Source organism: Pelophylax lessonae (assembly GCF_965119305.1).
Source record: "Pelophylax lessonae genome assembly, chromosome: 5".
In the NCBI taxonomy this organism is placed as follows: domain Eukaryota; kingdom Metazoa; phylum Chordata; class Amphibia; order Anura; family Ranidae; genus Pelophylax; species Pelophylax lessonae.
In genome coordinates this window covers 547,303,718-547,319,640 of record NC_138772.1, presented here as the reverse complement: position 1 = coordinate 547,319,640, position 15,923 = coordinate 547,303,718, and the positions used below count along the sequence as shown (strand labels likewise).

The 15,923-nt window shown below is 45.3% G+C and overlaps 1 protein-coding gene across 2 annotated transcripts in view; it reads left to right on the top strand.

Annotated features, from left to right (window-relative positions):
* The window catches only part of LRRC24 (leucine rich repeat containing 24), a 192,447-nt gene extending 177,474 nt beyond the window's left edge, over positions 1–14,973 (top strand). For both annotated transcript variants that reach the window (XM_082257592.1, XM_082257593.1), the window contains 3 exons: positions 2,502–2,780; positions 6,363–6,531; positions 13,963–14,973. In XM_082257592.1, coding sequence (XP_082113718.1) covers positions 2,502–2,780; positions 6,363–6,531; positions 13,963–14,969 — 1,455 coding nt within the window. In that variant the 3' untranslated portion in view covers positions 14,970–14,973. The remainder of the gene's footprint in view (positions 1–2,501; positions 2,781–6,362; positions 6,532–13,962) is intronic.
* The last annotated feature ends 950 nt before the right edge of the window (positions 14,974–15,923 follow it).

Below are 15,923 nucleotides of genomic sequence, written 5' to 3'. Positions count from 1 at the left end.
GGTTTATTTTAAGGCCTCATGCACACGGGAGGTTTTTACAGCGGCTGTTTTTGGCGTCAGAAATTTTTTTTGCAGCCAGTAAACTCCCCGGCATGTTCTCCTATGTCTCCCCGGCATGTTCTCCTATGTCTCCCCTGCATGTTCTCCTATGTCTCCCCAGCATGTTCTCCTATGTCTCCCCAGCATGTTCTCCTATGTCTCCCCTGCATGTTCTCCTATGTCTCCCCGGCATGTTCTCCTATGTCTCCCCGGCATGTTCTCCTATGTCTCCCCGGCATGTTCTCCTAGGTCTCCCCAGCATGTTCTCCTATGTCTCCCCGGCATGTTCTCCTATGTCTCCCCCAGCATGTTCTCCTATGTCTCCCCAGCATGTTCTCCTATGTCTCCCCCAGCATGTTCTCCTATGTCTCCCCAGCATGTTCTCCTATGTCTCCCCAGCATGTTCTCCTATGTCTCCCCCAGCATGTTCTCCTAGGTCTCCCCGGCATGTTCTCCTATGTCTCCCCAGCATGTTCTCCTATGTCTCCCCAGCATGTTCTCCTATGTCTCCCCGGCATGTTCTCCTATGTTTCCCTGGTATGTTCTCCTATGTCTCCCCCGGCATGTTCTCCTATGTCTCCCCCAGCATGTTCTCCTATGTCTCCCCCAGCATGTTCTCCTATGTCTCCCCCAGCATGTTCTCCTATGTCTCCCCCAGCATGTTCTCCTATGTCTCCCCCAGCATGTTCTCCTATGTCTCCCCCAGCATGTTCTCCTATGTCTCCCCCTGCATGTTCTCCTATGTCTCCCTGGCATGTTCTCCTATGTCTCCCCGGCATGTTCTCCTATGTCTCCCCGGCATGTTCTCCTATGTCTCCCCTGCATGTTCTCCTATGTCTCCCCAGCATGTTCTCCTATGTCTCCCCAGCATGTTCTCCTATGTCCCCCCCCCAGCATGTTCTCCTATGTCTCCCCAGCATGTTCTCCTATGTCTCCCCAGCATGTTCTCCTATGTCTCCCCGGCATGTTCTCCTATGTATCCCCAGCATGTTCTCCTATGTATCCCCAGCATGTTCTCCTATGTCTCCCCAGCATGTTCTCCTATGTCTCCCCGGCATGTTCTCCTATGTCTCCCCGGCATGTTCTCCTATGTCTCCCCGGCATGTTCTCCTATGTCTCCCCGGCATGTTCTCCTATGTCTCCCCGGCATGTTCTCCTATGTCTCCCCCGGCATGTTCTCCTATGTCCCCCCCAGCATGTTCTCCTATGTATCCCCAGCATGTTCTCCTATGTCTCCCCAGAATCTTCTCTTAGGTCTCCCCAGCATGTTCTCCTATATCTCCCCAGCATGTTCTCCTATGTCTCCCCCCCCAGCATGTTCTCCTATATCTCCCCAGCATGTTCTCCTATGTCTCCTCTATGTCACAAATCGCATCACACAGAAGTCACATGTGATGTGCACAGGAATGCGGTCCGTTTTTGGTGCAAATCACATGTGGTGTTCAGCATGCACCAGTGTGACCCCAGGCTATGTTCCATCAACGTCACCTCCAAACACAACCCTACGCATTTCGGCTTACAGGTATAGCGCCTTTATCAAGGAAGATTTGTTCACCACATCTGTAAGTATATTAATTAGAAGGTCAACCTATGCATTCCATGGGTAAATTCCCTGTTGTTGCATGGTTTTGATACATACTTGGGTAATTATGTGCCTGATCCTGGATACCTTGCTTCAGATCTTTTTTTATCACACTAGGAATTGGTATGGCTGCTGCTGTTTGGGTATATGATACAGTGGGGATTTTAGATTTTAACTTCTTTGATTAGAAAAAAAATATATATATATATTATTGAATAAAAATTATATTTGTGTGTAGTATTGTTATTAAATATTGGTTACTTACTTGCATGATTGCTTTGTAAAAAGAAAAAAGGGGGATAATCCCAGTCAGATTCTGGTTTTCTGGTAAATTAAGGATTTTATTGCCACCTCAGCTCTGACACAGAGATCAGGGTTTCCTTAAAAGCCGGTTCACATTGCCGCGACTTGTCAGTCGACTTGTCAGCCTGACAAGTCGCGCTCCCTCGCAGTCCATTGACCGCTACAGGACCCGTTCTAATAGTCGCTCCGACTTAGAAAAAGGGTCCTGTACTACTACGGGGCGACCTCGGAGCGACTTACATAGACTTCCATTATGTGAAGTCCCTGCAAGTCGCTCCAAAGTCATGGTGGAGTAAGGAGTCGTGTAGCCCCAGTGTGAACCGACTCTTATCGTAGTTAGGGTTGGCTTTGTTTAGCAACAAAGCATTGATCAGTGCTGATATGGTGATCACATGACTTTGTACATTTCTTAGGCCAGATATATAGGAAACAAATCCATGTGACTTTTTTTTTACACCATCCTGGCTCCCTATGCCTAGACCTTTATGATGCACCCATAGACTTTGACCCAGGCACATAGCAGATGAGATCTCAGCAGTGTAGCAACCGAATTACATGGTTTTTCTCTTCTCTACAGACTGTGTTCTTACAGGATAATGCCATATCTCAGATCCAGCAGCAGGATTTGTCTCCTCTCCTGGGTCTCCAATACCTCTATATCCAGAACAACAGCATCTCTGCCCTGGAGCCTGGCGCCTTCAGGTCCCAGCAGCACTTGGTGGAACTGGCGCTCAATGGAAATCGTATCCATCTCCTCAACAGCAGCATCTTCAAAGGTCTGGAGCACCTGAGGGTCCTCTACCTGGCAGGGAACCAGATCACCCGTCTTGTGTCCTACACCTTCTCTGACCTGCAGGTAAACCATGATGGGCTCTCATATTTTATGAGTAAAAAAAAAAAATGTGAATATTTAATTCTACAATTTTTTCAGCTTTAAACTCTGCAACTGAGGTAACGTCATCTATTAGTGACTTACTTGATGTGGCTTCATCCAGTAGGGCATCGGGTGGATTTCTTCAGCACTGATTTCCATTTGGGGAGCAGGTGGTCTTCAATTGGTTGTTGGTCTGACCGTATTTGTTGATAAAGTAAATGTGTGTTTTGTGTATGTTGTTGGCCCATTGCCTTATAAAAAGGGTCCCAGACTTAGAGTTTGGTTGGCCATTGTAGTATTTATTGCTTTTGATGTTCTCAGATTTACCTCATAACCTGCCTCGCCTGCTCTGGCCTTATTGAGACCTTCTGGTCCAGCTCTATTCTATGTTTTGGTGGATGCTTTCTGGATGGACCACTAGTCTACCTTACAATTCTTTCTCATTCTTTGGTACAGTCTACGCCCGGCAGGTTTGATCTTTAGCAACATTTGGGCAACTATGTGTTTGTTTCCATTTAAATTGACCTGTTCAACTTGATTTGACATCAAAATCCTGGTTTAGACTCACTGTTTGGCCACCCTTTAGTCATCCATGTGAACCTTTAGGGGTTAAAGCAAACCTGTCAGAAGATACAGGTGCTCAAGTGACCCAAGAACTTAAAGCCCTTTAAGAACACCAGAAACTAGGGCAACCAGTATGTTATGGTATTGCATGGTATGGTATGGTATTTAGATCAGTGGCAGTCAACTTACCTAATATGAAGGGCTTCAAGTGAGGCCCCTGAGATCACCAAAGGGTCACATGTAAAATTAAACGACTATTTACTGTCTGAGACCGCAGACATACAACAGGATATGGTCATGGATTATGGTCATGATAAAAGAGATGGTAAGAGTATGCGGACATGATAGACGAGATGGTCAGCGACTGCGGACATGATAGAAGAGATGGTCAGAGACTGCAGACATAATACTAGAGATGGTCAGAGACTGCAGACACTGGTCAGAGATTGGAGACATGGTACAGGAGATGGTCAGAGATTGGAGACATGGTACAGGAGATGGTTTGAGACTGCAGATATGATACAGGAGATGGTCAGAGGCTGCAGACATGATACAGGAGATGGTCAGAGGCTGGAAACATGATACTAGAGATGGTCAGAGACTGCAGACACGATAGAAGAGATGGTCAGAGATTGGAGACATGGTACAGGAGATGGTTTGAGACTGCAGACATGATACAGGAGATGGTCAGAGACTGCAGACATGATACTAGAGATGGTCAGAGACTGCAGACATGATACTAGAGATGGTCAGAGACTGCAGACATGATACTAGAGATGGTCAGAGACTGCAGACATGATACTAGAGATGGTCAGAGACTGCAGACATGATACAAGAGATGGTCAGAGTATGCGGACATGATACAAGAAATGGTCAGAGACTGCAAACATTATACAAGGGATGGTCAGAGACAGTAGACATGATACAGGAGATGGTCACAGACTGCAGAAAATATACATTAGATGGTCAGAGACTGCAGACCAGATACAAGAGATAGTCAGAGACTGAACATGTTATAGGAGTGAGAGCATGCTTCAAGAAGCAGACATAGACTGGGCACAAATTACACAAGACTGCTAGAAATCACTACTTTAACAGGGCTATAGGGAAATACAGATTAATGTATGGGCCACACACAAAGGGCCTGACGCAGGCCCGGGGCAGCAGGTTGGGCACTAGGGATGATCAAACTTTTGAAAAGTTCGGTTCGACCAGAACACCCAAACTTCCCGAAAGTTTGGGTCCGGATGCCAGAACCCCATTGAAATCAATGGGACCCGAACTTCGGTAATCAAAAAACACAATTTCGAAGCCCCTAAAAAGTGCCTAGGGTTCTTTGGATTTAGTGTCTGGGGGGTCTAAAAAGTGTACCTGTGAAGTTTCTTACTTTTTTGTGGATGTCTGTGGAGGCAGGCATGACATCTGAACTTCTGTGTAGGGGTATATATACACATATATGTATATATACACATACACACATATAGGTGTGAAAGTAGCAGAACCCTAATCCTGCGCTAATGAAATTATTTGCAGGCATAGGGCTCCGCTCCTATCACACCTATATGTGTGTATATGTATAAATACATATATGTGTGTGTGTGTGTATATATACCCCTATACAGAAGTTCAGATGTTATGCCTGCCTCCAAAGACGCCTAAAAAATGCCCAAAAAAACACCTGCAACAACACACCTGGGCATTTTTTTGGGCATTTTTTGGGCGCCTTTGGAGGCAGACATAGCATCTGAACTTCTGTGTAGGGGTATATATATATATATACACACATATATGTATATATACACATACACACATATAGGTGTGATAGGAGCAGAGCCCTATGCCTGCAAATAATTTCATTAGCGCAGGCATAGGGTAGGCATTGGCATAGGGTTCTGCTACTTTCACACCTATATGTGTGTATGTGTATATATACATATATGTGTGTGTGTATATATACCCCTACACAGAAGTTCAGATGTCATGCCTGCCTCCAAAGACGTCCACAAAAAAGCCCAATAAACGCCTGCAACAAAAAACGCCCAGGTGTGAAAGTAGCGGAGCCACATCCCTGCTCTACTGCAATTCTAAGACAAACAATCTTTTTTCTATGGCGGTCACCCTGACATGGAAGAGTTTGGTCACCCTGCCATAGCAGTCAGAGTCAGTTCACCCTACACTACACTACAGTCACCCTGACACTTTACACTTTCCCTACAGAAACTAGATTATTAAATCTAACTATAGTGGTATATAGTACCCTAACTACACTAGATATCCCTTTCCTCACACTAATAATTGCTAAATGACACTTTTAAAGCAGGAGTAACAGAACTGCTTCCACTCTCTTCCACAGCCCCAGTATTAAAGTGCTAGAGATTTGGCGGGGCTATGTTATATACTGGGGGGCGTATTCACTACTGATTGGCCTCTGGACCCCCTAGTCACTCCAATCACATTCCTAGCATCCTCCTGCCCCCTCAATTGGCTTTTACTGATGGTTCTGGTCCAATCACGGGCTTTTAAAGCCCAGTTCCTGTCCAGTTGCATTTTGGTCGGTTCTGGTTGCCGAATTCCAAACTTTTTCAGCAAAAAGTTCGGAATTCGGCCAAATTTCGAACAGTCAATGTTCGGGTCGAACCGATGGTCGACCCAAACCGTTCAATCATCCCTATTGGGCACCAGGGATTTATTTTAGCTGCTGGAAGAACCTTCTTTGTATATTTTTTTAACCCATGTTGGTCTCTTGCAGAGGCTGCAGTCTCTGACCATCTCTTGTATCATATCTGCAGTCTCTGACCATCTCTTGTATCATGTCTGCAGTCTCTGACCATCTCTTGTATCATGTCTGCAGTCTCTGACCATCTCTTGTATCGCTACTTTGCCAGGGCTATAGGGAAATGTATGTGGCCCCGGGGCAGCAGGTTGGGCACCAGGGATTTATTTTAGATGCTGGAAGAACCTTCTTTGTATATTTTTGTAACCCATGTTGGTCTCTTGCAGAGGCTGCAGGAGCTGCATTTACAAGAAAACAATATTGAGACGCTCCAGGACCAGGCGTTCTCTGGCCTGTCCTCGCTGGCGCTACTTGACCTCAGCAAGAACAACCTGCGCTCCATAACCCGCGGCACTCTTCGGCCTCTCATCAGCCTGCAGGTTCTCCGACTGACAGGTGAGGAGGTGCCGGGGGGGTTCAATATCCGAATGATTTCTCTGCATGTTGCTTTAAAAAATGTGAGATATCCAGATCTTTTTACTGTATTGTTGTTTGATGTACATTTGACATATTTATCTGGGTCACCTCATATTATTTTGTAAGCATACCCAATATAGCTGCTCACATATACAGTGCATCCAGAAAGTATTCACAGTGCTTCACTTTTTCCACATTTTGTTATGTTACATCCAAAATGGATTAAATTCATTATTTTCCTCAAAATTCTACAAACAATCCCCCATAATGACAACGTGAGAGAAGTTTGTTTGAAATCTTTGCAAATTTATTAAAAGTAAAAAACAAAAAAATCTCACGTGCAGGGGTCAAGTCCTGGGAAAAAATGTGTGGGAACCCAAGACCCCCCCCCCCCCCACCTCAACATAGTTACATAGTAGGTAGGTTTGAATAAAGACACTAGTCCATCCAGGTTCAACCTGTGTAGGTGTACGTGTGTCAGTGTCGATAATTATTTCCCATATCCCTGTATGTTATGTTCTTTAAGATGCACGTCCAAGAGTCTTTTGAAAATATCAATACTCCCCGCTGACCTTCACCAATTGTGGAAGAGAGTTCCACATCCTTATCGTCCTGACAATAAAAAAAACCCTGCGCAGTTTAACCGCTTGCCGACCGCCGCACGACTATATACTGCGGCGGTCAGCCCCTCACAGGCAGAGTGACGTAGCGGTACGTCACTAGCCTGGGAGGGTCTGGGGAGCGAGCGCGCGTGTGACCGGCGGACCCGATGTCCGCCGGCCACTCTGCGATCGGCGGGGGAGAGGGAGAAAGTCAGGCAGCTTGTGTAAACAAGCTGCCTGTCATTCTCCTCGGTGTAAAGACACTGATCACACGGATCTAGTATGTAGATCCGTTGATCAGTGTCCTTACAGCTCAAGCCACAGCCAATCACAGTTAGAATCACGCCCCTAGGGACACACACAGCCCCTCCCTCCCAAATAAAGTTAACCCCTTCACTACCAGTGTATTTTTACAGTAACAGTGCATATGTATAGCACTGATTACTGTAGAAATGTCACTGGTAACCCCAAAAGTGTCAAAAATGTCAGTCAAGGGTCCGATCTGTCCGCCCCAATGTCGCAGTACCGCAAAAAAAATCGCAGATCTCCGCCATTACGCGTTAAAAAAAAAAAACAACAAAAATGACAGAAATCTTTCCCTTTGTTAGTAAACGCGATAACTTTTGCGCAAAACCAATAAAAATACGCTTTTTGCAATTTTTTTTACCAAACATAGGTAGCATAAAACAAATTGGCCGAAAATGTTAAAAAATTCTGATTTTTACATTTTTTTGGGGGAATTTCATATAAAAAAAATGTGAAAAATATTGTTATTTTTGCAAAATTGATGCTCTTTTTTTGTTTATAGCGCGTGATCAAAAAATCGCACAGGTGATCAAATACCACCAAAAGAAAGCTCTGTTTGTGGGAAAAAAAGAACGCCAAATTTGTTTAGGTACAGCGTCGCACGACCGCGCAATTGTCCGTTAAATTCACGCAGTGCCGAATCGCAAAATACCCCCTGGTCGTTTAGCAGCCAAATCCTCCGGGGCTTAAGTGGTTAAAGCAGAGTTTATTTATGAAATTTTTTAAGCTTAAAATACCCCCGGGACAGTCAGGGCAGTGCTTTTAAGCAACGATAGCCTCTGAACTGTCCCCGGTTTCACTTACCTGTAAGAAGAAATACTTACCTTGAAAATGTCTTGTCCAGCGCTGCCATCTCAGGTGTGAGCACCTGAAGCCGGAGCGTGTCCTTTTCCGTGACGTCGGAGTCCAAGAATGCCCTGCTCGTCACTTCCGGTGCAGGCGCGTCATTCCTGAACAGCTTCTGGGCATGCCTATGAGTAAATAAATCCTCCTAAAAATAATAGACGCTCTAGATACAATAGACCCCCCCTTCCCTAGCAACAATAGATGCTCCTAAAAATAATAGACCCTCTCAGCAACAATAGACCCCCCTTCCCTAGCAACAATAGATCCTCCTAAAAGTAATACACGCTCCAGCAACAATAGACCCCCCGTTCCCTAGCAACAATGGATTCTCCTAAAAATAATAGACGATCCAGCAACAATAGACCCCCCTTCCCTAGCAACAATAGATCCTCCTAAAAATAATACACGCTCCAGCAACAATAGACCCCCCCGTTCCTTAGCAACAATGGATCCTCCTAAAAATAATAGACCCTCTCAGCAACAATAGACCCCCCCCCCCTTCCCTAGTAACAATGGATCCTCCTAAAAATAATAGACCTTCTCAGCAACAATAGACTCCCTGCAACAAAATACCAACACAGCAACAATAGACCCCAATAGATCTCCCAGCAGCCAACATCAATACACTCTAAATCAGCCAGCAACAATAGACCCTTCCCCCAACAGTAGATGCCTCTTAGACAACAAATGATCCCCCAGCAACAAAAGTTTCCTCACCAGCAGCTATAGACATACCCAGCAACAAAAGATCCCCCAGCATCCAGGATCAATAGACCCTCCAGCACACCCAACACCCCTTGTCATTGCATTCTGTGCTGGAGGTGACGGCACTGCGTCGTCTCCCCCCCAGCGTTCTCGCTGAAACCATGTAATATAAAAATACATCATTTTCTGATGGGGGAAATGTGTACATTCTGAATTATAGCTATAAAAGTCGTTTTTTGCCATTTTCAAATTTTCACTTCTTGCCGAAAAACTGACGTTTACAAATGTCACTCTCTGCACTGCCATTCTGCTCGGCAGCGTTTTTTTAAATGTCAAGGTACAAATGGCAGAACTCCACTTCCTAAAGTGCCTCAGTCAATGCTTGTAACGGGGGGGGGGGGGGGGGGGGTACCAATTTAGCTCTGAACTTTTTCCGATTGATGGAAGAGGTGCATTAGGCACATAAAGATTATTGTGGATAAATTGGCCCTTTAAAATGTATTTTCCATTAAGTTATTTACTTCTATTTTCTATAAGCAGAATAGATAGAAATGATTGCCAGCATGCAAGGAATTGAGCAGTGGTGGTCAACATGCAAGATATATGGAGCCTCAGTGGTGGCTCTAGGCTTTGTGAGGCCTTAGGCAAAACTTAGACATGAGGCCCCACCAACGCCCATAATGGGAAAAATAATTCAAGCAATAAAATGTTATAATACATAGCACTGCACAGTGTACAATGAAGGGATGGGAATTCACCCATGGCCAGTCCAGCATGTCAATGGATCATATCACACCAGGATATGCACTGCAACACACGCTCCCTCTGTATAGTGATTGTCACTTCCATCCCCGCATGCCAAGGTCCTAGGTGTTGTCCTGGACTCTGAACTCTCCTTCAAGCCCCACATCCAAGCGATGTCAAAATCTTGCTGCCTCAACCTCCGCAACATCTCCAAAATACGCCCCTTTCTAACCAGACACAACAAAGCTCCTAGTTCACTCCCTGGTCTTCTCGCGCCTTGACTACTGCAATTCCCTTCTCATTGGCTTACCTCTACATAGGCTATCCCCCCTTCATCCAGCATGAATGCTGCCGCCAGACTCATCCACCTTACCAATCGCTCAGTGTCCGCTGCTCCTCTCTGTCAATCCCTCCACTGGCTTCCATGCAGTGTCATCCACCCCTCTCCACCGATCCCTTCACTGGCTTCCGCTCAACAAACAAAATAAATTCAAAATACTAACAATATCTTACAAAGCCATCCACAGCTTAGCTCCCAACTACATCACTATCCTAGTCTCAAAATACCAACCTAATCGCTCTCTTCGTTCCTCTCAAAACCTCCTGCTCTCTAGCCCCCTTGTCACCTCCTCCCATGCTCACCTCCAGGACTTTTCCAGAGCCTCTTCAATCCTATGGAACTCCTTACCCCAATCTGTCCAATTATCTCCTACTCTATTAGCTTTTAGACGATCCCTGAAAACCCTCCTCTTCAGAGAAGCCTATCCTACCCATCCCTGAAAACCCTCCTCTTCAGAGAAGCCTATCCTACCCACACCTAACAACCGTACTTCCGTTTTCTCCATCAACCCATCCTCCACAGTTTTTGCCTTTTGTTTCATTTGACCCTCCTTTCTAGATTGTAAGCTCTAAGGAGCAGGGCCCTCTAATTCCTCCTGTATTGAATTGTATTGTAACTGTATTTTCTTCCCTCACATTGTAAAGCGCTGCGCAAACTGTTGGAGCTATATAAATCCTGTATAATAATAAAAAATAATAATCCCTTACATTACCTACATTTCACATTACCTTGGCCATAGATCCATCATCTATTTTCCTAAACCTACAGTGGGGGAAATACATGTTTGATCCCCTGCAATTTTTAAAATTTGCCCACTTACAAAGAAATTAAGGGTCTATCATTTTTTATCATAGGTGTATTTAATATGATAAAGACAGAAACAGAATATCAGCCAAAAATCCAGAAAAAAACACACAAAACAAATGTTATAAATTAAGTTGCAGTTCAGTGAGTGAAGTATTTGATCCCCAAGCAAAACACGACTTGGAGAAACCCTTGTTGGCCAGCACAGAGGTCAGACGTTTCTTGTAGTTGATGACCAGGTTTGCACACATCTCAGGAGGGATTTTGGTCCACTCTTCTTTACAGATTTTCTCCAAATCCTTAAGGATTCTTGACTGTCGCTTGGCAACTCGAGGTTTGAGCTCCCTCCATAAATTTTCAATAGGATTAAGGTCTGGAGGCTGACTAGGCCATGTCCATGACCTTAATGTGCTTCTTGAGCCACTCCTTTGTTGCCTTGGCGGTATGTTTTGGGTAATTTTAATGCTTGAAGTCCTATCCATAACCCATCTTCAGTGTTCTGGCTGAGGTAAGAAGGTTCCCATCCAATATTTTACAATACATGGTCCCATCCATTGGCCCCTCAATGGGGCAGAGTTGGTCTGTACCTTTAGCAGAGAAACAGCCCCAAAGCATAATGTTTCCACCTCCACACTTGACTGAAGGGGTAGTGTTTTTAGGGTCATAGTCAGCATTTTTCTTCCTCCAAGCACAGAGAGTCAAGTTAATGCCAAAGACCTAAATTTTGGTCTTATGTGACCACAGCATTTTCTCCCAATCCTTCTCTGAATCATTTAGATCAGGGATCCTCAAACTACGACCCTCCAGCTGTTGCAGAACTACACATCCCATGAGCCATTGTAAAACTCTGACATTCACAGACATGGCTAGACATGATGGGAATTGTAGTTCCTGAACAAGTGGAGGGCCATAGTTTGAAGACCCCTGATTTAGATGTTTATTGGCATGACTGTACATGTGCCTTCTTGAGGAGGGGGACTCTCTGTGTTTGGAGGCAGAAAAAAGCTGACTATGACCCCAAGAACCCCATCCCTCCAGTCAAGCACGGAGGTGGAAACATTATGCTTTGGGGCTGTTTCTCTGCTAAAGGTACAGACTGACTCTGCCACATTGAGGGGCCAATGGATGGGGCCATGTATTGTAAAATATTGGGCGAGAACCCTTTTTCCTCAGCCAGAACACTGAAGATGGGTCATGGATGGGTCTTCCAGCATGACAATGACCCAAAACATACCGCCAATGCAACAAAGGAGTAGCTCAGGAAGACGCACATTAAGGTAAAAGAGTGGCCTAACTATAGAAAATTTATGGAGGGAGCTGAAACTTCGAGTTGCCAAGCAACAGCCGAGAAACCTTAAGAATTTAGAGAAGATCTATAAAAAAAGAGTGGGCCAAAATCCCTCCTGAAATGTGTGCAAACCTGGTCACCAACTACAAGGAACGTCTTACCTCTGTGCTTGCCAACAAGGGTTTCTCCACCAAGAACTAAGTCATGTTTTGCTTGGGGATCAAATACTTATTTCACTCATGAGAACTGCAACTCAATTTATGGCATTTGTTTTATGTGTTTTTTCCTGGATTTTTTGGTTAATATTCTGTCTCTTATCATTTAAAATACTCCTATGATAAAAATTATAGACCCTTTATTTCTTTCTTAGTGGGCAAACTTACAAAATCTGCAGGGGATCAAATAACTATTTCCCCAGTGTATGCCCCATACCTGCTGTGGACACAGCCAATGCATGACTATGTGACCCTTGACTGACATTTTTGACACTTTTGGGGTACCAGTGACATTACTACAGTAATCAGTGCTATAATTATGCACTGTTACTGTAAAAATGACACTGGCAGGGAAGGGGTTAATTTTTATTGGTGCTCAAGGGGTTAATGTATGCCTGGTGCTTACTAACGTGTGTGGGGGGAGGGGACTGAGTGACACAGGCACAGATTGCAGGTTCAGCTATGCTGAATACTGCAATCTGTCCCTGCCTGTCACTTAGGAGATCTGCCCGCTTTGTTTACACAAGCGGGGGGAATTTCCACACTCGATCCCCGATGATCGGGGAAGAGCGGCGGTGATCACCGCCTCTCTTCCCCTGGCCCGACTCCCGCTGTGACTGAAAACAGCTGGAGCGAGCCTCCGGCGGCGTAGGCTAGGCTAGGCATAGGGTAGGTCTACGTCGTTGGACGATATCGAGCCACTTTTCCGCAGTACGGTCAATGTGACCGGTCGGCAAGTGGTTAAGGGAATCTCTTGGGGACTTGCAGTTCACCAGAACTAGTGTTCCCATTGGAAGACTTCCCCTCTATTAAATTTTTTTGGGACAACCCAAAATTTGTGAGAGTTTTTTACTTTTGATGATAATGGTAAACAGGACAAATAGAGAGGGTGAATCACCCTAACAGAGACACAGACCGCAATAAAAACTGACAGGTGTTCCAATCCAGCTCCTCTCTATCCAAAACTAAAGAAAAATGTTTTGCCTTTAGTTATACTTTAATTACAGCCTTTAACAGGGGTGTCAAACTCCATGTCATTGCGGCCCATATCAGCATTACAGTTGACCTCAAAGGGCTGGTTGAATCTTAAGGCCATATGTCCAAAGCACCCTGCACCCCCCCTCCCTTACATCAGATGTAAGGAGTCCCATACCCTACCTTGCATCACGTGCACCCCCCTTACCTTGTGCTGCTGCCAGGAAGAAGCTGGGGGCGGAGATGGGAAGCAGCAAAAAGTGCAGGGTATGGAGGAGGACCAAAGAAGGGCAAGAGTCAGCTACTGAATTCTGAGACCAGGAGGGGTGCAGATGAGGGAGTGATGTGGCTACACACCAAGGGCCCACATGTATGTATATATCTACATGACCACAAGGCTGCAGTGGTCCTTGAATGAATAAGCCTAGTCACGAAATGAGATGGCAAAAGCTGACAAAAACTATCAGACTCCTACTTTTAAAAACACAGCACTCACAATAATAATCATAAAATTGAGGAATTATTTAAAGTTTTAAGACTTGACCATGCTCTGGTGTCACAGCCATCTTTGTTTTGTTTCTCTAGACAACCCATGGAGATGTGACTGCGCCCTGCACTGGCTCCGGGCCTGGATGAAGGAAGAAGGGAAGCGTCTCCTGACCTCCTTCGACAGGAAGCTTATCTGCTCTGAACCTCCGAGACTGTCCCACCAGAGTCTATTGGACATCTCTGGAAACAGCCTTATCTGCATTCCCCCAGTGGTAAGCGTAGACCCCATGGAGACCACAGCCCGTCTCGGGGATGAACTTCGGGTCTCCTGCCGAGCTTCAGGCTATCCCCAGCCACTGATAACGTGGAGGAAGGTAGCCCATGCTCGCACAGGTCCTACAAGGGTTAACGCCAAGTCCACCGGCAGCAGGACCTTTGAGTTGACCGAGCGCAGTGTTGGGGAACAATTGGACTCAGACACTGGGAGTGGCATGCTGTTTTTGACCAACATTACCATGTCTCATGCTGGAAAGTATGAGTGCGTGGCTTCCAATCCAGGCGGCACAGCTAAAGTGTTATTCCACCTGACTGTCAATCTGTCAAACCAGCAGTCTCGATCATACACCTCGGTAGACATCAGCCAAGAGCCGCTTTACGACATGGAGAGCATGGAGTTCAACTCTCTCAGCATGGCAACTCAGACGGCCATTGCCATTGGGATATCGCTCCTGGCTTTGACAGCTCTGCTCCTCATCGTGATGATCTACAGAAAGCACCACAAGCGAAAAAAAGCCAAAAAGGAGGAGAACATCTTGTATGTCAATGACTACTCTGACGGGCCAACCACCTTTGCCCAACTGGAAGAGTACAGGGATGAGCGTGGGCATGAGATGTTTGTTATAGACAGGAATAAGGCCCATTTCCCAACCTATAAGGATGTAGATGGGATGAGTAGCTTCACCGGCCTTCCAGATCTGGCCGAGCAACTGGCAGAACAAGGGACGCAGACGCTGGAGGACGAGGCAGAGCGTCCAATAAATGACCTTTTCATAAACCAGGGCTTTCTGTTCCAGCAGCAAATTGCTTACGAAATACATTGTTAAAGGGCAAAATATAAAAAGAACGAGAGGTTGTGGCCGTTGTGTGTTGAGGACGAGGGGGGCTAGGGGGACAAAAAAAAAAAACCCTCCACAAAGCTGCAAATTTTAATACCGTCTACATTTTCTAAGGTCGTTCGTTTAAAGCAGTTGTTTCATATTTTCATTTTCTGCCCTCCGGTGATTTTTAATCCCTCGTTGTGAAGTGTCCTTGCAGCCTGACATCTATAAGTGGCAGCTGGTAGACAAGAGGCTCTACAGATAGACGTAGGAGATCTGACAGGCAGAAGTCCGACATTCAGATACATGTCAAGCAAATCTTCCTCCCGCTGGCCCAGCTGTCACCGGGAGAGCTTTCAGATTGCTGTCTGACACAAAGAGACACCAGACAACGGGCTGGATGGCGGTGAACGAAGGCCGCACCGTGTTTGATGACAGGAATTTTCTAATGTCACGTAGTTACTTCAGCCGTGATGTGAACGGCAACAACTGCTGAGTGATGGAAGATATACATTGCTTCTAAGACATCGGGAAATAACACAATTCATCCCTGCTGTCTTCAAAACGGGTTTTTTTTGTTTGTTTTTTTTTAAGACTCTTCTATGGTGTACTTAGAAAGCAGAGTCTTGAACCGGAAAAGCACTAAGTAGATATCGGCAATCAGATTTGTTGAAAGCAGGATTCGTAGCAAATTGGGATGATTCATAGCGAATTAATGCTTGCCAAAGTAAGCCAATTCACTCTACTGGGCAAATCAATATAAAGGAAAATTGTATTAAATACTTACCGTAATTTTCCATTCCTGGTGCCAATCCATGGCAGCATACATGTGGTATTTTGCTTCCATATTGGCAACAGAAAAGCAGAAAATTGTATTAAATATTTACCGTAATTTCCCTTTCCTGGTGCCAATCCATGGCAACATACATGTGGTAGTAAGCTGCCATTATGGCGACAGGA